The following is an 18,965-nucleotide window of genomic DNA, read 5'->3' on the forward strand; positions in this document are numbered from 1 at the left end:
AGTTGATCTGAAGTCATGTCAAGGGAAGTGTCAGAAATGAGACATGCTTGCTCTGCAACAGAACATTTTTCATGGGCAGTTTAACAAGCCTTGGAATTAAATTTGGGGAGGAGGAAAAAGTGATGTAGCTGTTATGTCAGGGCTTCAGAAGCTTGCAGTGTGCAGTCTGGGCTGTGACTAGTGGAAAAGCAGTCCTGAGCAGCCCTGTAATCAGGGCTTTTCCTAGGCAGTTATGAGCTCACACTAAACTCACACTGCAGCTGCATATATATATTTTCCAAAATACACTTTTGGAATTTTACATATGCTTTTTTAGTATGCTAATCATCTCTGTGGTCATTCATTCCTGGAGTTAATGACTACTCTCTTGGAGAAAACAAGTTAACAAACTGACAGCTGCTCCTAAGAAATCTCTTGCCTGGAGAGGCCAATGCATGTTTAACATCCACAATAAATCCTTCTTTTGCTTCTGATGGTTCAGTGCAGCAATGGCAAAGAAATGAGGTAATAACTTTCATCTATCAAAGCAGTTTGGACTGTAGTAGATTTGTGCACAAGAACTCGGAGACAGAACTGCCAGAGTTACAAACTGGATTCCTGCTCTTCTTTGAATAGCATTAAATGTAGACAGGAAAACGTACTTCTGTCAGCATAACCTCCCAGGCAGACAGATTATCAGTAGCTGCCAGTGTTGGCATGAACAGGTGGGCAAGGAGTGCCCAGGGAGCTGGGGGGCTCTGAAGGGGCTTCCCCTGTCCCCAGGGCCAAGAGTGAGCCGCGACATCGGGCCAGGGCCTGATGCTGAAGTGACATTGGCTTGTTCAGCTGTGCCCCCCCTGTTCTCTGCAGAGCCCCTGGGGTGTGCTGGGACAGCGAGCAGGTTCCTGGGCCCTGTGCTGCTGCTGGGAGTGAGGAATTCCTGCAGCTGCTGGCTCACAGGGCACCTTTTCCAGTCACAGTGTCCACAGTAATCAACAGCTATCTTTGATCAGTTAACCTTTAACTCATGGCAAATAGGAGATATTTTCCATAAAATTTGGCTACAAATAAATGAATAGACTTGGCAGCCTTGAATAAGGCAACAAATGTTCTGAAATTCCCATTTCTTGTGTCACAGCTGAGCTCGCTCGAGGACTGGCATTTTCTTAATGGATCTGGATGGCACTTAGTTTGTCTTACAGGTTTAGCTTGGGTAGCTGTTAATCTTAAAGTTACAGGTTTTGCTTCCCTAAATTTCTGAAATCAGGTTTAAAATTTAAAAAAATCGTAATAGATTTATTGGATTTTAAAGTTATCATTTTATTTGGCAAATAGTCTAAAATGTGGCAGGATGTTGAGCTAGCTGAATGAAAGGCTAATCTCCCTTCATGACATGAAATGGGGGAGTTAAAGGTATAAACACCAATAAAACCCATAATTTAATGAATGGTCTTTTCATTTCAGTATTGGACTTTGTACTACAGGAAAAATACTTTTTAAAAACTTGTCAGTATCCCAATTAATGTGATCACACTCCTCAACTCATACTGATGGTGGGTTGATGCTGCTCTGAACAGAAGCAGTTCAGTTCTAGAAAGGATGTTGTACTGGGCTGTCATGGCCAGGTTTTGGTGGTGGGGTGGCTTCTGTGAGAAGCTGCCAGAAGCTTCCCCTGTGTCCAGCAGAGCCAATTCCAGCCGGCTCAGGACAGACCCACCCCTGGCCAAGGCTGGGCCCAGCAGTGACAGTGGCAGCAGCTCTGGGGAACATCTGGGAAGGGGGAGGAAATCCCCGAGGAATTGCAGCTGGGTGACAGCAGTGGGAATTTGTGAGAGGAGCAGCTCTGCAAACCCCCAGGGCAGGGCAGGGCAGGAGGGCCAGGAGCTGCTCCAGGAGCTGCAGCTGAGGTTCCCCTGAGCCCGGGTGCAGCCCAGGGAGAGGCAGCTGTGCCCCTGCAGCCCCTGGGGTCCAGGATGGATCAGAGATCCCCCTGCAGCCCCTGGAGGGCCCCACACTGCAGCAGGGGCTGCCTGAAGGAGGCTGTGACCCCGGGAACTCCACGCTGCAGCAGCTCCTGGCAGCACCTGTGGCCCTGTGGAGAGAGGAGCCCAAGCTGGAACAGGTTTGCTAGCACAGGGGACCCAGCTGGAGCAGCTGACAAAGGACTGCAGCCTGGGGAGGCTCTCAGGCTGGAGAAGTTCATGGAGGGATGTCTCCCAGGAAAAGGGAGGGACACCTGTTCATAATATGCTGATCTTCCCCCAAAGAACTTGCATTTTTATTTTCCATGTACTTACCTAGAATGTTCACAGCACAGCAAAGAAGAATTCTGCAAGATAAAAGCCTGGTTTTGTAGTTCTCTAGTTCCTAGGTTCTTAGGTGTATTAGCAGTTTTGTTGGTGCCAATGATTGATGCCCAGCTTGTGCATGCACTTGTAGAAATAGAGCCTCAAACTACACATGGAACACAGCAGTTTCTTTAGAGTTGTTTGAATCATTTTTATTTTCTATTGTAGTGTTTAAAAAATATCAAGCCTTGTCTTGATGGACTTCCTGCTAGAATTGAATAGAGACCTATGGACATGTCAGAAGAACTTAAGAATCAGTAGTCCCAATTGTGTGACAGATGGACATGGATTCCCCAGAGTTTAATTTCTTCTTCTTAGGGATACAGACCCAAAGTGATCATTGAATTACCTCCCTTTCTGGGTTTGAATTTAGAGGGGTTATGCATAGGTAGAAAGAAACGCATAGGCAAACGACTCTTAAAACCTTGAGAAAATAGGTTTAAATACTCCCAAAAACCAAACCATCCCAAAAAAACCTCTTTGTAGAGCTTACTGAAAGCATGACCTTCCTGTGAGTGTAGAGCTAACCAGTGACTTGTTGGCTCCTGGTGCTTTGGTCTCCTGAGGACTCCATGGAAGTCATCCCTGGCATCACCAGGCGCAGGCCTGGGCAGCGAAGTTGAATTTCTGACCCCACTGAAGCAGAACTGTGAGCCAGAATTTCTGCCCTGAGATCATAAGGAAGGCAGAGGCTTTGCTGTTCAGTGTGGTAAGGTGCCAGGTTGTGTTTATGAGGTTACATCCTCTGTTCACGAGGAATTAATTACTAAATGTGACTGACAGATCCATTTTTCAGTGGCCTTCCCTGCGGACAAACGCACTTGATGTTGCCTTTGTGGAGAGGGCCAAGGAGAAGTCTTTTGGGTTTGGACTGAATTGTTTTATCAGTGATGGTTGAATGTCATGTGGTGGATCACTTAGTTGTGAAGGTCTCACTGAATTATTTCTTGGGCCAGTGGAGTTGTCTTCAGGGAGTGTGTGGATTTCTCTGTCCTTTCTGGTGGCACCTGCCTCCTCTGGGTTCTGTCTGTAGCCAGCCTCAGTCTCCCTGCACTGAACACCAGCAGAGGCTTGTCCCCCCTTAATTTTGGGTTAATTTCCATGCATTTGTTTCACTGCAGCTGCCTGCTGCTCCCTTGGGTACTTGAATCTATTCAGGGTGAGGAGCTCATTGATTTAGGGCCTGATGGGGGGCATCATGAGCGCTGTGAATCAACGGCCTGGAGCTGTTTTTAGGAGCTGTGGAGGATTTTAACTTTGATTCTCTTTCTGCTTTGTAGGTATTTGTATAAAATGTGGAAAAGGTGTGTATGGAGCGAGCCAGGCTTGCCAAGCAATGGGGAACCTCTATCATACCAACTGCTTCACGTGCTGCTCTTGTGGTAAGTCAGATCTGCCATGCCCCTGGTATGTGGCTTCCTTTTGTAATATATATTCCTTTAGCAAACAGTGTACAAAGTGAGACCTCATCTTGCCTGCTTCCCTAGGAAAAATTCCCATGCAGGGCTCCAGCTTCAAAAGTTGTTTTTTTATTTGCCATCCGTAAGTGTTCAATGGTGTTTTCCTAAGCAGCAGCCCAGAAAAGTAGTGTTCGGTTGTTTGAAGGGCTGCATTTACAAAATGACTTCAACCTGTCTATTGGAAGCACTACATGCTTTAAATCACTTGTGTTTATAGAACTGTAATGTGCATGTATCATTTTAATAGAAAAAAGGGGTAAAATTTGTGCAGTGAAAACCGTATTTTTGTCACTTTCTATTTGCAAATGCAAGTCTAGTCAGGCATGTGTGTTTGCCATTTCTGTGTATGCGCAGCGCTCAAAAATTGTTCACTTATGGTTGAATGTGACAAGAACAAATAGAAACTGTGTGTTGAAATGTCTCACACTATTACAAGATTTTATTTTTGTAGGGGAAAAGTAGACGATAAATCACTGTTTCCTCCTTGCTGTTCTCGGGACCTTTTTAGGTTTCCTTTTTAATCTGAAAGAGATGTTTCTATGTGTGATTTGGGGAAGTTCTGGCTTTGCCAGGGGAAATGGAAAATTCAGGGCAGGAGTTTCAGAAGTGTGCCTTAAGTCAGGTATTATGAACTTAAGTTGGAGACTTCCTCAGTGTCTTGTCTGTAACTGCTGAGAGCTCACAAATTCCCACCAAGCTCAAGGGAAGTGTGAGAGCTCAATTTCCAGGAGTCAGGTGATTTTTCTTGTTTTATATACACATCTAGTGAGGTTCCTTATCTATGAAAATATTTGCCTGGATATTGAAGATCTTGTTATGATACACATACACAGGAAAAGATTGATTCTTAGCAGAACGTGCTGAGCACAGATTGTTTATAAAAAGGATTAATTGAGGATTAGAAAAAGAGTAAAGGATTATTGGCATAGAACCAAATAAGTTGATAATCAAAAGAACATTGTAAAGTTCACTTCTGACAGGAGAAGTGTTGTCTTTTCTCCTGAGATTTATACTGATAAATATTGGTTTAAAGAAACCTTCAACCTGAATGTAGAATTTAGTGACCTTTCTAAACGACTCTGGACCATTACCAGATGTGGGGTTGAACTCATCTCAGACCTTCAGGGATTGCTCCTGACTTCGCTCAGGTCTGACAGTAAGTGAGTAGCTGTTTTGTTGGCTCCCAAAGTGAGCAGCATCCTGCTTAGCAAAGGATTACAAAACAGTGTATCAGATAATGTCTGTCCACGGCATTAACCTAACCTAATTGTATGGGTGAATTCCAGCTTCCTCTCTGGGGCAGAAATGTTGTTTTCAGTACTCAGGCTGCATGTTTGCTGTCATGGGGTTCTGTGTGCAGGTCACTGTTCCTTAGAAAAGCGTATAAGGGACAAGAAGCGTATTTAAACAGCAAAATACAAACTCAATTATTTAAACACACAACAAGCTTTTCTGACTGTTCTGGAGATGTGTGTGTGGCTGGTGTCCACCTACCGTGGTGCAGCTTGAGACCTGTCCACTTGGAGCATCGTTTGCCCCACCCCACAGTGCCCTGGAATTTGATGATTCAGGCAGCTCCCCGTGAGTCACCACACGCACAGGGAGATGTCCAGGTTGTCCTCTGAGCCTCTCACCGTGCTGCCCTGGGCTGGAGGGCCCAGCTGTCATCCACCAGGATGGTTCACAAGTGAGAAGGGCTTGGATTTCATTCTGTCTGCAACCTCTGATACAACCCCGTTGGAAGGGGAGTGTTTGGGCACTTCTTTAGGCACTGGAGAGGGGCTGTGCTGCTGCTGTGGCTGCAGTGCCTGGGGCAGGTCAAACACCTGATCAAAGCTTCGGTTCAGCTGTGTTCAAGGGTGAGTCCAAAGCAGGGCTTTTCCTCTCAGCTCAGCTCTGAAGTAGGATCAGTGTGAGCATAGCTGGGAAGAGGGTGTTGGATTAACTCTTTAGTGTCTCGCTATATTTTGGGCTGTGCAACCCATGGGAAACCCAGAGTGGTTCAGTACAGTGCCAGTAGATCCAGAGCTTGGGACCCAGGCATGCAGGTCCTGTCTGTGGGAACTGCACCCTTGAGAATGATGCTGGGAAGGCTTTACAGGAGCTCTTGGACAAGCAACCAAATGGGAACTTCTTACACTACTGTACTCTATGAACTGGGAGTTCATTTTGTGACATTGCTGGGACCCATGTGAGAATCCTGAGCTGTAGGTTTGGTGCCCACCTTTAGATGGATGAGAATAACTAGAGAGGGCCCAGAAGAACTTTAGTAAATGATTAAAGGCTGGAGAAAAGGTCATCACAGGAGCCCAGTGTGTCTTGGGTATCTGAAATTATGGGAGGGACATGTGACTGGAGCTTGTAAGGACTTGGACCATGAAACAGCATTAGAAAGTGGTCTCATATGTACTAGAGACAAACACAAGAGAGATCTTTCCTGGAGCCTGAATTACACAACTCAAATAGGAAATCAAAGACAGTTTTTCTACAATGAAGATGATTAACTCCTGGAACAAAATAGCAAGAGAAGTGGCAGATTCTCTATTCTTCTTTGTTTTCAGATTAAGACCAAATGTTCCTTTGGAGAATGTTTTAAGTTGAGCCAAGGTTTAGGTAATTGGGTGATCATTAATGATCTTTGTTAGGCTGAGGGTCACAACACTGGTGCTTATTCTGAGTCTTTGACGGGAGAGTAGAGAAGTCCATTGGTTCTCTCTGCCTAAACCGGTGTCTATGCTGTAGTTCCTGTGCATGTTTATGTAGTGGTTGACCCTGGCTGGACACCAGGTGCCCACCAAAGCCATTCCATCCCTGCCCTCCTCAGCTGGATGGGGAGAGGAAATGTAAGGAAAGGCTCATGGGTCAGGATAAGGGCAGGGAGAGATCCCTCACCAGTTACTGACACAGCAAAACAAAAAAATCTATTGACAACCAAATCAGAGTTGGAGAACGAGAAATAAAAGCTAAAGCTTAAAACACCTTCTCCTCACCCCTCCTTGCTTCCTGGGTGTAACTTTACTCCCAGCTTTGTCCATCTCCTCCCCTGAGTGGTGCAGGGGGATGGGAAATGGGAGCTGTGCTCAGCTCATCCCAGGTTGTCTCTGCTGCTCCTTCCCCCTCAGGGGAAGGGCTCCTCACACTCTTCCCATGCTCCAGTGTGGGGTCCTTCCCACAGGAGACATCGAACTCCATGAGCTGCTGCAGCCTGGTCCCTTTCCATGGGGTGCAGTCAGTCCTTCAGGAGCTGCTGCAGCCTGGTCCCTTTCCATGGGTGCAGTCAGTCCTTCAGGAGCTGCTGCAGCCTGGTCCCTTTCCATGGGGTGCAGTCAGTCCTTCAGGAGCTGCTGCAGCCTGGTCCCTTTCCATGGGGTGCAGTCAGTCCTTCAGGAGCTGCTGCAGCCTGGTCCCTTTCCATGGGGTGCAGTCAGTCCTTCAGGAGCTGCTCCAGCCTGGTCCCTTTCCATGGGGTGCAGTCAGTCCTTCAGGAGCTGCTCCAGCTGGGTCCCCTGTGCCAGCAAACCTGTTCCAGCTTGGGCTCCTCTCTCCACAGGGCCACAGGTGCTGCCAGGAGCTGCTGCAGCGTGGAGTTCCCGGGGTCACAGCCTCCTTCAGGCAGCCCCTGCTGCAGTGTGGGGCCCTCCAGGGGCTGCAGGGGGATCTCTGATCCATCCTGGACCCCAGGGGCTGCAGGGGCACAGCTGCCTCTCCCTGGGCTGCACCCGGGCTCAGGGGAACCTCAGCTGCAGCTCCTGGAGCAGCTCCTGGCCCTCCTGCCCTGCCCTGCCCTGGGGGTTTGCAGAGCTGCTCCTCTCACAAATTCCCACTGCTGTCACCCAGCTGCAATTCCTCGGGGATTTCCTCCCCCTTCCCAGATGTTCCCCAGAGCTGCTGCCACTGTCACTGCTGGGCCCAGCCTTGGCCAGGGGTGGGTCTGTCCTGGAGCCGGCTGGAATTGGCTCTGCTGGACACAGGGGAAGCTTCTGGCAGCTTCTCACAGAAGCCACCCCACCACCAAAACCTGGCCATGCCATCAGAATGCAACTCAGAAATGTGAGAGTAAGAGTACGAGACTGCCTTCCTTTTTTAGTCTGTCTTTTTTACCCCAAATAACAAGAATGATCTGAGCTCACCTCCAGCAGTTTTCAGTTTTACTTTCAATCTAATGGCTGTAGAAAATAAAAGGCAATAACCAAAGAACAATAATTCTGCACCTGAAGACATCTGATTTAGATAAGGGCTCAATACTTAACCAGCTACAATTAAAAAATAAATAAAATAATATTTCAAACCCTTGGGAAAAGTTGTGGTTTGGAGACCACTCAGGCTGAAATGTGATAATGAATGATGGAGCCTCCAAGGCCTCATTTCATCACTTGGCAGTGAGTGTTTTCAACTCAGCAAAGACAAGTGCAGTTGTGCAGAGAAGTGGAAATTCTGCCTGAGTCAGAGCCCTTTCTTAGGCACTTCTTTGAGTTTGTCTTCAGTTTCTGTGCCAGGTGCCATCTGTAAGGGTGTCCTGGTTGAACTGGGCAGCGTGTGCCAAGCCAGGCCATCCTGTGCCTTCCCAGGAGCTCCCAGTGCTGTCCTTTCCCACTCCCACCATTGTTTATCACATGGTTGCTGGGGGGTTTATGTTGCTTGTAATTAAGTGGAGACCCAAAAATAGACTCTCAGCCATGGGCATCTCTGGGGGGGCTCCAGGCTTGCCATTGTAGGGGTATAAGGATGGAAGGGGGATTATTGGGGTCTCCTGCAGTGATGGTGGTTCCCTCTTTGAGGACACGACTGCAGAAAGAAGAGGAAGTATTTCAGGTACACAGTAAATAAACAGGAGACTTCTGTCCCCTTTAGACATTTTGGTAAAATGCTCAGATGGAAAATGTCTTCATTGTCTTCCTAGTTCTGGCAACTTTGGGAAGACAACTCAGTAATGTATTGATTCAGAGTGTACAGGATCTCCTCAGAAGAAGGAAATTTCACCAGTAAGCTGAGATTAGAATTAAAATGCAAAGGAAGAGTAGATGGCATGCTGGGCATGTTTTATGTGCTGCTTTTCTGCCTGTGTTCAGTGGGCTCTGGATGGCTGAGCCTTGCTCCCATAACTGAGCAAGTTCAGCATCTCACATCCTGGCTCTGTCAGTAGACTTTTGCCATATCTCTGTAAACCCCTACAGCCTTCTGCCTAAAGCCATGCTCCTCAGATAGCTTTTTTTTCCAGAGGTCAAATAACTCTCTTCAGGTAAGGTAGAAGCCAAAGTGATCTGATTTCCTGAGATCAGGTATTTCAATGTCGATCTTTATTCACAATCTTTTAGAGGAAACAACTGAAGCTTGTTAGGATGGTTTTTAAATGCAGATTTTCTCTCAGCCCTGACACCAACAGAATCTCTTTTAGGCCTTGATTCAGCAAAGCACTTCAGTGTGTTTAGATATGTTCTATTACTCATATGTAAAATTGTTTTGCTGAATCTTAAATAACAGACATGAACTCAGACAACATACTCTGTGCCTTCTGTTAAGTATAAAATCTTGGCTTTGGCAGGAGTTCAGTTGCAGATTTTGCTAATGGAAGACAAGAGCTGAAAAATATCTGCCTGAAAAGCTCATCATCTAATTCTTCTTGATAGTGTTTCAGAGCATGACAGGATTTCTTGAAGGGTAATTGCTATAATGCCAGATAGCTTGTGTGATCTAAGTGCAGGTGAACAGTTGCAGGAATTAGTGGATTCTGTTTGATACTCATTAAAGAAGATAACTTACCAGGCAGGCACCTTCAGTTTGCAGATCATAATGCTGTTCACAGCGTCTTTTCAGGCTGAAAATTTTAATCCAGTGGCAATGATGGCAGAAACTGCAGTGATAAATCTTTACAATGAGGACTGTCAGTTCTCTGTTTGTTACTCATGGGGTGTAAGAGATGGTCAGGGAATGAGCTTTGCAGAGCTAAGGGTTTGAGGCCTCTACTCTCAAAGCTGAGATGTATAAAAACCAGGACCATGTTCTGCTCTCCTATGTGAAGGCAAATCCTTGAGCATGCCATTCATCTTTAATTGGAGCTTTTGCTGCGGTTTTAAGGCACAGGAAATCATGGCAAGATCAACCAGAAGCTTAAAGCAAACTGTGGCATCTGAAGGGATGCAGCTCTCACCTGGTGGCTGTTGGCCAACCTGGAACACTCACAGGGGTCAGACAGCACTTTCAATTTTGAGGGACAGCTCGTAAGGGTGTCACAGTTTAGGTGATGATGGGCAGTGCCTTTGTCCAGCCTTCACAAGCTCATCGAGGTCTCTGGGAGGGGATGCCAGGGAGGGCTGACACAGCTGCTGGTTTCAAAGGCCCAAGTGGAACAACCACAGTGGGAGTATTGTTATTATTACCCCGAGGCTATGAAGGGCACTTCTGCACCAGCCCATGCCCCCAGCTGATGGGAAAAGGGAGTCAGTTCATGGTCACAGTCACAACCTGCCTTTTCACTTCTGTCTGAGGCCACTCAGTACTACTAGATGCAGATGTCTATTAATAGGAGGTTGCTCATGTCCCAGAGAATTCCTTGTGACACTGGAAATGGTCTTTTGCGTATTTGCTGCCCCAAGTTGAACCTTTGTTTGCTCTTGGTGGTAGTAGGGCACAGAACATTTTAAGGAAGCTGTGTCCCTTCAGTGTATATTTACAGCAGTTGGTGAGTTTTTAAAACACCCAAATTCCCAGTGGAAGGTTCATTTTCAATTCACATTTTTTCTGTCCCCACAGTGTATTTATAAGTTTGGCATGAGTCACCTCATCGAAATTGCACACTGCCAGTACATGCTTTGTAGCTGCTAATTAAATTGTCTGTGAATGTGACTTTCACATAAAATAAAACAAAATTCAATGTCAAATCTATGAGCTCTGCAGTGTGTGTCCACCAGTGTTAGAGTTGGTAATCACAGCGGTACAAATGCGTGTGTTTGTGTCAGTGGTTAACCCTTGGTCCCTCATGACTGACTGTTCCCTGACTTAGCTGCAGGTTCAGTATCTGTTCATCTTTCTGCAGCCACTTTGTGCAGCTCCTCTGGGCACCAAGGAAACCCAGCAAGAGCCCTGAAGGGAGAGGGGCTGCTGGGTAGCTCATGTCCTTGTGCACTTTTCCCCGCCGTTTTCTAACCACATGCTGTTGGACTGGAGCAGACTGAAATGTTGGGGTTTTTGGTCTGTAATCCTGCCAGAGGCATTGGCAGTACCTGGTGCTCAGGGGCCAAGCTGAGCAGTGACTCAGTGCTGTGCTGTGGGAGCCTCCCTGCCGAGCCCCTCAGCTCACACCCTGCCATTGTTGCTCATCCTCGACTCTGGCCCATGGTTGGATTGAGTCTGTGGCCACCTGGATGTTTGGTGGTTTCCAAGCTGTAAGTGGAGCTGGCAGCATGTCCTGATGAGTGTGGGGCAGATACCTGGAGATGTGATTCCCAGGAAAAGCCGAGCGCTGTGCGGAGGCGCGAGGTTGGCTATGAGGAAGGATTTGGTGTCTGTGCTGCTGACTGTGGCTGGTGGAGATGTGTCACTGAGATGACTCCTGCTGCTGCTGCAGGAGGGCAGACTTCTGCCTGAGTCAGTCTGCATCTCTGGGATGAGTTACAGCCTCTGCTCAGCCCCACACTTCCCATTTAAAACCTATCAGGACAGGCAGATAAAGCTATTTCAAGTCTGTCTGCAGCAGCAGTCCCAGCCAGCCCCCAGTGCAGGACTCTGGAAAGGGAGGTGCTCACTGTAGAAAGTGGCAGTGGATGGCAGAGATGACAGCTGGCTTCACATGGTTTGGGCTCCCCTGTGCGAGACTCTGAGCCATGACTGAGTCTCAGCAAAGGAATGTAATAATAAATTTAATTAAAAGTAAAACTTGGATACCAGCCCATGTAACAGCCCAAGTACCTTTGGGTACCGAGTGCTAGAAAAATGTTTTACCTTCATCTGTGGTTAGTCTGGTAATATCCCGGAAGAACAAAAATAATGGGGTGGAAAAGGGTCATCAGAAATGTTTTGAGATGGGGTAGACACAGGAAACTGTCCTTTATTTAAAATTTATGTAGTTGGGTTTTACATTTTAGGAGGCATTTTGTATTTCTCTGCATTGCTATCTGTTGTCCCAGGTAACTCTGGCCCAGCTGGGCACTGATCTGTGTGCTGGGCTTGAAATAAAGCAGTCCATTGCTGGGTCCCTGCTACAGACTATGCTGTAAGTGTTATGTCATGAGATGTTTTCAATTCTGTGACTAATTTAAACTTAGTTCAGCTCTAGGAGAGAACCTGGTTTTTTAGGGGTGTCTCATCTGATTGCCTTACTGCCATGGGAACATCCCAGACACTTGAAGATGCATGTGCTTAAAGCTTGTTTTGGTTGGGGGAGTGTGTGTCTTGGTACAGTGTCACTCTGAGAGCTGCTTTGGCAGCCTTGGTAGAGCTGGAGGCTCAGTGCCAGGGAAAAGTGGTGGGGATCAATATTTGCTGACAGGGAACTGGGAAATGCTTGCACTGCCTGCTTCTGATGATCAGAGGGTATGTGATCAATAGTTGGCTGGTGGTTTGTCTCCTTGTTTGCTTGAAAGGCTGTCATTGCATTCTGCTATTAATGATTCCAGCATGAAATATATGGCTTTTGATGGTTATTTTAATTGGTGGGGGTTGCCTGGCAACTCATGATGGAAACTTGATTGACTGACCAGAGATGCATTCCTTCCACAATATTTTTGTGTTCATAATGTGGAACCAATCCCTGATTGCACCTGTGATCCTTTCAGGGGTTGGAAAACACATAAAGTACAAAAAATATGCTCTAATTAACAAGGTTTCTGTCTCTGTTTTTTATTTTTGTAGAAACTCCAGAGAACCTAATCACTTCTTCACATAGTTTTGTGGGTCTGAAATGTCATCTTTGTCTAGAATAACAAATTTCCCTGTTTCCTTATTGGCATCTTTTATCTGCAGGTCTCGATTGTCTTCTCTGAAACCCACATCTTCTGGGTGTTCAGTCTTTCCTTCTACTCTTTTTTCTTCCTTTCTTCCTTTCCCCTCTGCCCATTTAAAATGTTTTCTTGGAACACACCTCAGTTCCTACACAAGAGGAGACTCCCTTGGGCTGCTGTTGAGTTCATCTCTCAGAGGGAAGAAATCCAGATAATCCAGAACAGAGCACAGGCAAGTCACTGACGTTGTCAACAGATGTTTCTGTTTCCCATTTCCAGGTTCTGTAATTTTTAAGTGTTACCGAAAAACAGGTGGAAGGAAAAAGTGAAGAAGAGAATGAATTAAGGGAGAAACACAGGGCTGGTTTCCTGTAATTCTATTGATCTGTTTCTCCTGTATGTTGTCCCTATGTATGTTCCCTAGTGCAGAAAATGCTTTAGTGATGTCCTGGATTTTTGCTCATCTGAAAACTAAACCTGCAAACTAAACTCTGAAATAATTTCTTATGTAAGATAGATCATCATCCCTTCTTCAACAATAAGTCAGTTCTGTGTCCACACCTGCAGTTAATCAGTTTTGTCCTTCAGCACTTAGGGAATCTGTTGTCCTGCCCACAGCCAACTGATGGTTTCCTTCCTGGTGCCTGTCTCAGTACACTTTGTCCTCATACAAAACCTATCCATGTACACAAACACGTTCAGGCTCTGTGTTTAGCCTACCCTAAAGCCCCATATCACCTGGATCCTCTCTGTCATTGGGTGACTCTCCACCTTTCCTTTGCCCTGGAGTTATCTCATCGTTGCTGCTCTGTGGACTGACCAAAGTAGCGTCTATGGGCCACCATTACCTGATTGTTCTCCTGGTGTGTTGGAAGGATTGAACTTCAGTTTTTGTCTCTGATGCATCTTGTGGGAAGTTTTCCATCCCCCACGTGTTGTCTTTCTCCTTCTTTCTGCCTGCATTTGCTCTGATGTGTCTGCTCTGCTACTGAAGAATTCAAACTTTCTTACTATTTCTGTGTGGGCATCTTTTGTTTTCCATCTCAAACAGGCACAGTGGATGACTTTAGTCAAGATCTTAACTGCATATCAGTACCTTTTTCTCCAGAAAATGGTGAGCTCCTCTTGCCTTTGGCACTGTTTGAAGTCTTACTGTACTCTGGTTATTTCCTATTTTGACTTGTTATGCATATCTTAGGCTTTTCGTGGAATTCCCAGCATCTAAGGACTGCTGGCAGCTCATCATCCCCATATCAAGGAGGCAGGATTATACCACTTTCCAGCCATGGAAACTTCAGTCTGTCCTTCTTCACCAGCAAAGCTCCTCCTCCAAACTTCAAAATAGTTTTCTATTCTTATTCCTGTTACCTGTGTTCTTGCTGTTTCCAGTCTTGGACTTGTTGCTGTTGGTTCCCTGGGGCCAGTGCAGGGACAGGACCTCTCCCCTCCTGCCAGACCAGCTCTCAGTCCAGCTCTGCAAGCCCAGCCTAACGAGGACTGGAGCTCTTAGCAGAGGACACGGCATGAAGAGGAAATCTGGTTTTGCTGCTTCTGTGACCTTCACCTCCCATGCTGTCTGACAGGAGAGCTCTGGCTTTGCTCCTCACCCATGCCCCCTTGTCCAGGCTGGGTGACGATCTCATCCCAAATTCTTGTTAACTGCTTATTTCCAGGGAGAGTTGTCTGTATGGCCTGAAAACACATTAAAGTTCTCACCAGAAAGCAGCCTGGGTTTACCTTGCAAATTCATTTTACAGATCAAGGGTTTCCACTGCCACTCTTCATCTTAAGGATGCTTTGACTTCTTGTGGGTCTAGAAAAGCTCTTTCCCATAAGAATCTTGCCATGTACAAAAAAAAAAAAGGATTTTTTTTTTTGTTAAAGTTTGTCTTCATGCTTATAAAACATGCAGTTGCAGCAAACCTCAGCAGTCTGTCTTTGAGGCTTTCTTCTGGCAGAGAGTATTGGCAAGCAACAGAGGAAAAATTCTTAGCTGAGAGGATTGGTAGGTTGGTGGTCACCAAGGGGTGCATCAGCCCTGTGAGGCAGAGGACAGGGTTTTGCTCCACTTGCTAAGCCTTCCTTGTCCTCTTGGCAGATCACTTCACCTGTCTGGCTTGGCCCATGTGGACATAATCCTTCTCACCTCCCTCACCTGGGTGATATTGTGCTGCTTTCAGTATTTTGAAATTATGTGGAGATCTTGAGGTCAAAGTACCGGAGAAGTGAGAGGTTTCATAAATCTTTTGGTAATTAATGTTATATCACAAAGAGATGCACTTGCTGGAGGAAACACTTGCATTGTCTGGCAGCCAAACCATACAGCTGCTACCGCATGCTACTGAAACTAATTACTTGCTCAAATAATGCGTATTTACAGTTTATGGGGGACCAGTTTGAGGATTATGTATCATTAAATAAATGGACTAATGCAAGATTTTAAAAAGCCTGCTTTCCCAGCACTGCTCCCAAGAGCCTTTAGTGCCTGGGCCACGTCAAAAGCGTTCCCATTCCTCTGTCCAAGCCCAGCGTTGTGTTTTTAATTTATTTTCAGTATCCCAGGAATGCTGTCTCCAGTATTCAGAGGACTCTAAATCAGATGTGAGACACAAATGCACCAGAGAAGCTTATCAGAGCAACAGGCTTGGCGTGAAGCCTACACAAACAACCATAAATTTTTCTCATTTAAATGAGAGGACTCGGGAGGATTGGCTGATTATAGCTGCAGTGGGCTGGCCTTGGGCACCAAGGAAAGTGCTTTGGTAACCCCTGGTATTTGACATGACCTGAATGTTTTGCCTGCTTATAAACTTACTGTTACAGACTGACCAGCTTGGTTCTGGTAAATTCACTTCTACAGGTCAGAGTTATTTGTGGATGTTTTCTCCTCTCCGTGGACTTCTCAGGAGATTTTAGCTTGCTTTTAACCCAGGTAATGAAGAGCTCTTGTTTCCAACCACCCCTCTCTGCCTCACTCCCTTAGAACACAGAACAGGAAGAAACTCAGTAAATTCAGTCTTGGCCAGAAAGCTGGTTTTTTCCCTTGCTTCCAATAAATATCTCATTTCCTGAAAATCCTGACTTTGACCAAAACTTTTGGGACTTTCTAGATTTATCATCACTCATGGCCAAATCCAGTTTCAGTTAGTGTCAGGGTATCCTTGAGTTCATGGAGGGCAGTGTGAGCTCTGAGCGGGACGGCAGGAGCTTGCCCCCATCACACTGACATTAATGCTGTGGTTTGCACCAGGTGAGCCTCTTCCCTGTAGCTGTATAAAAACCAGGTGATTTTGCAATATGTCTTTGATTATGAACACCATGCCAGAAACAGTAAGGAATTATTTTATGGTTTTGTTGTGAAATTCTTATTATCTTACCAGCATGAACCCTACACGTGTGTGCCCTGCACTGAACTGACACAGGTAAAAACAGGCAACCATCACACTTGCAGACTTGATCCCACAATCTTGAATTAGGTACATAAATGCTTTCTGAAAGGAAACCTGAAGCAAACCCCGCTGTGGCCTCCCTGGTGGCCAGCATCCAGTCCATTCATATCCAGTGCTCCTCCTTTTATAGGATCAGTGGCTGCCTCTGGCAATTTGCAGGACTGGTGTCTGATGGAGTGGAGATCGTGTGCTGTGCTCTTGGTGCTGGGCTGGAAATCAGTGCTGGGCTGTCCCCTAAACAGTGCCCTCTTGCTGATCCACCCTCTTGCGAGGGCTTACCTGCTCTCCTGGCTTCAAATTAGTGAGGATTGTTTTCTTCAAGTAGTGGAGAGAGAGGAGTGTAATAACTTCAGGTGTAGTTCTGTGTTCCTCACCTGCCCCAAACATCCCTGCAGGCTCAGGGCATTCAAGGAATGAGGAGGGAATGGTGTTGAGTGTTTGCTGGACACTTGGGCCTCTCACTCCATTTCTCATGGACATTGAGTACTTGAGAACAGGTCCTGTGTCTTGGGGCCATGGGCCAGAGTAACCTCCTACCATTGTTTTGTGGTAGTGGGTGCTCAGGGGCTTCAGCATTTCACCCACAAAATGGCTGTTCCTGGGCAATGAATAGCCCACCCTTGGAGCTGAAGTGGCAAAGAGCATTTCAGTCTCTGTGCCATGTGCCACAAAGCCAAGTGACAGGTGAAGATGTAGCTCAGTGTGTTTTTGTGTTTGTGTGTGACATTGACTGGAGAGGCCTGGCAGCCTGTAGGGCAGTTAAGTGTTGCTCATCCTCTCAAAGTATCTTCTGCTCAGTGGTTTTTCGGGTGCTTCCAGTCACCTGGTGCACTTTGGGGCAGGAGGGTGCAGGGGAGGCTGTTCACCGTCGTGGGGTTTAAACCCCAAGGTAAACTCCATTGTTCTCGAGGTTACTGGGGTCCTGTAAAACCATTCCCAAAATCCCCCAAGAGTGCTCTCTGCCTTTTGGTGTTAGGGGCAGGCCTGGAGACCCAGTTTTCAGGTCCCATGGAGACCCTCCCTTTCCTCTGCCCGTTCATCCCATGGAGTGCCGGTGGCACAGCAGCTTTTGCTGCTTGGTGACGGGGTCCCTCGCTGCTTTGTGCACTGTCCTGCTCTTGTTGTCTGCACAGGCTCCCTTTATGGATGCACAGAACCCTGTGTTCCTTCCTGTTCAGGGCCCCCTGCCCCTCCTTATCTGCTGTTACTGCTGCTCCACTGTGGCTCAGCTCTGGCCCTGGCACTGCAATGCCCTGCCTGCTCCCCGTGTCTGCCTCCTGCAGCCCACCGGGGCTGGGGAAGCGCTTCCAGCAGTGCTCCCTGCTCTGGCTGCCCCCTTAGGCTTGGTGCTTTCTCCTCCTCTCTGCCTGCCCCCAAGCTGATTTCTTCTTGCCTAAAACCTTCCAGAATTAACTATTTGTTTGCCAGATTCCTGTGAACTTGCACTGTGTGTGGAGTAGTGGTAATAAAAATGAATGATGAGCCAGGCAAGAAACAGGCAGGGAACTGGAGGAGAGACACTTTTGAGGTATCTGCTGTAAGAAGAATACCAGCAGGGGCTCTGACTCCAGCCAGCAGGGCTGGCTGTGCTGGTGTGGTGACTCTGTGCCAGCACACGTGCAGAACATGGCCACCAATACCTGCCATCTCTTTTAGCTGTACCTGCCTGTGCAGAGTGAAAGGCATCTGATTTACTGCATATTTAAAAGCAGGAATGAATTTAGCAGTCGTTTTTGATTACTCACTGTTACATCTCAGCAGCTGTCAGTCAGTGTGTTCTGAAACACAAGCATGCTATGTCCTGATACTAAATTAGATATAGTCACAGAACCTCAGTCACACAACTCCTCTGGCTGCCTGGGTACTCTGCACTGTCACTTTTCCAACTGCACTGCCTGCAAAATTTTTCCTGGAAGTAATGCAAATAACTTTATTGAGTGAGTCAGTGGATTACTGACCTTAGGAACCACAGCAGTGTAAATTCAGACCCATGGAAACAATTTGCTGAATCAGTATTAACACTGCAGTGGTCTCTAGAGCAGCAGTCTCCAAAGTGGGGTGCAGGCACCCCAGACAGTGTTCAAGATGGTCCTTTAGGGCACAGGAAGAAAATACTTCACTAGTGGATATATCTAATTCATAAATATATAAACATACGTGTATTGGGATGCATGCACAAGCATTTTTTACTGGTAGGGGAGCACGATCAAAAGTTTGGACTAGAGAAAGAAAGCCTAAAGAACACACAGACACCAGGAATTGTTCTGCTGATTCCATGAGTTATTTAACAAAGCAGAATGGATGCACTTGGGAAAATAAGGCTGGAAATCATCTACTTAATCTCTTAAGAAAGTGTGTAGGTGAGAGCCAGAGATCATGTTTTCTCAGCCTTGTTTTTGAAGGGATGGGGTTTTTTTATTACCCTGCTTAGATTCAAGTAGCAAATCATCCCTGTTGTTACAATGTGCTGTTTCAGGCCCTGCTGCATGAGGCTGGTTCATGGAAAGGGGTCGGTGGCTGCTCTCTCTGATATCCTGTGGGGTTCAGATGATGATGCTGAAGATAATTTGGTTCACACACAGAGATGGCAGCACAGAAGCTGGCAGATCATACGGTACCTGCACATTGAAACCTCGAGGAGGTGAAAGTCTTCCTTTATCAGTGAAGTTCTGATCCTGTGCAGTTGGGAGTGATCAGCTTCAGGGGTCACGGGAGCCAATGCATTTGATGTTTGTGGTTTGCTGTATAGCTGCTTTTTCATATTTGCTTCTAGAGCTTTTTCCCCCTAGCCCA

General features: G+C 46.6%; 1 protein-coding gene across 6 annotated transcripts in view; it reads left to right on the top strand.

Moving 5' to 3' along the window:
* Positions 1-18,965, top strand: part of WTIP (WT1 interacting protein) — an 85,292-nt gene that overhangs the window by 28,900 nt on the left and 37,427 nt on the right. For all 6 annotated transcript variants that reach the window (XR_011154545.1, XM_069027237.1, XM_069027234.1 and 3 more), the window contains exon 2: positions 3,608-3,709. Coding sequence is in view for 5 of the 6 variants with exons in the window: in XM_069027234.1 (XP_068883335.1) it covers positions 3,608-3,709 (102 nt within the window). In the remaining variant the exon portion in view is untranslated. The remainder of the gene's footprint in view (positions 1-3,607; positions 3,710-18,965) is intronic.

This window comes from Aphelocoma coerulescens, chromosome 11 (genome assembly GCF_041296385.1).
Source record: "Aphelocoma coerulescens isolate FSJ_1873_10779 chromosome 11, UR_Acoe_1.0, whole genome shotgun sequence".
Taxonomy (NCBI): domain Eukaryota; kingdom Metazoa; phylum Chordata; class Aves; order Passeriformes; family Corvidae; genus Aphelocoma; species Aphelocoma coerulescens.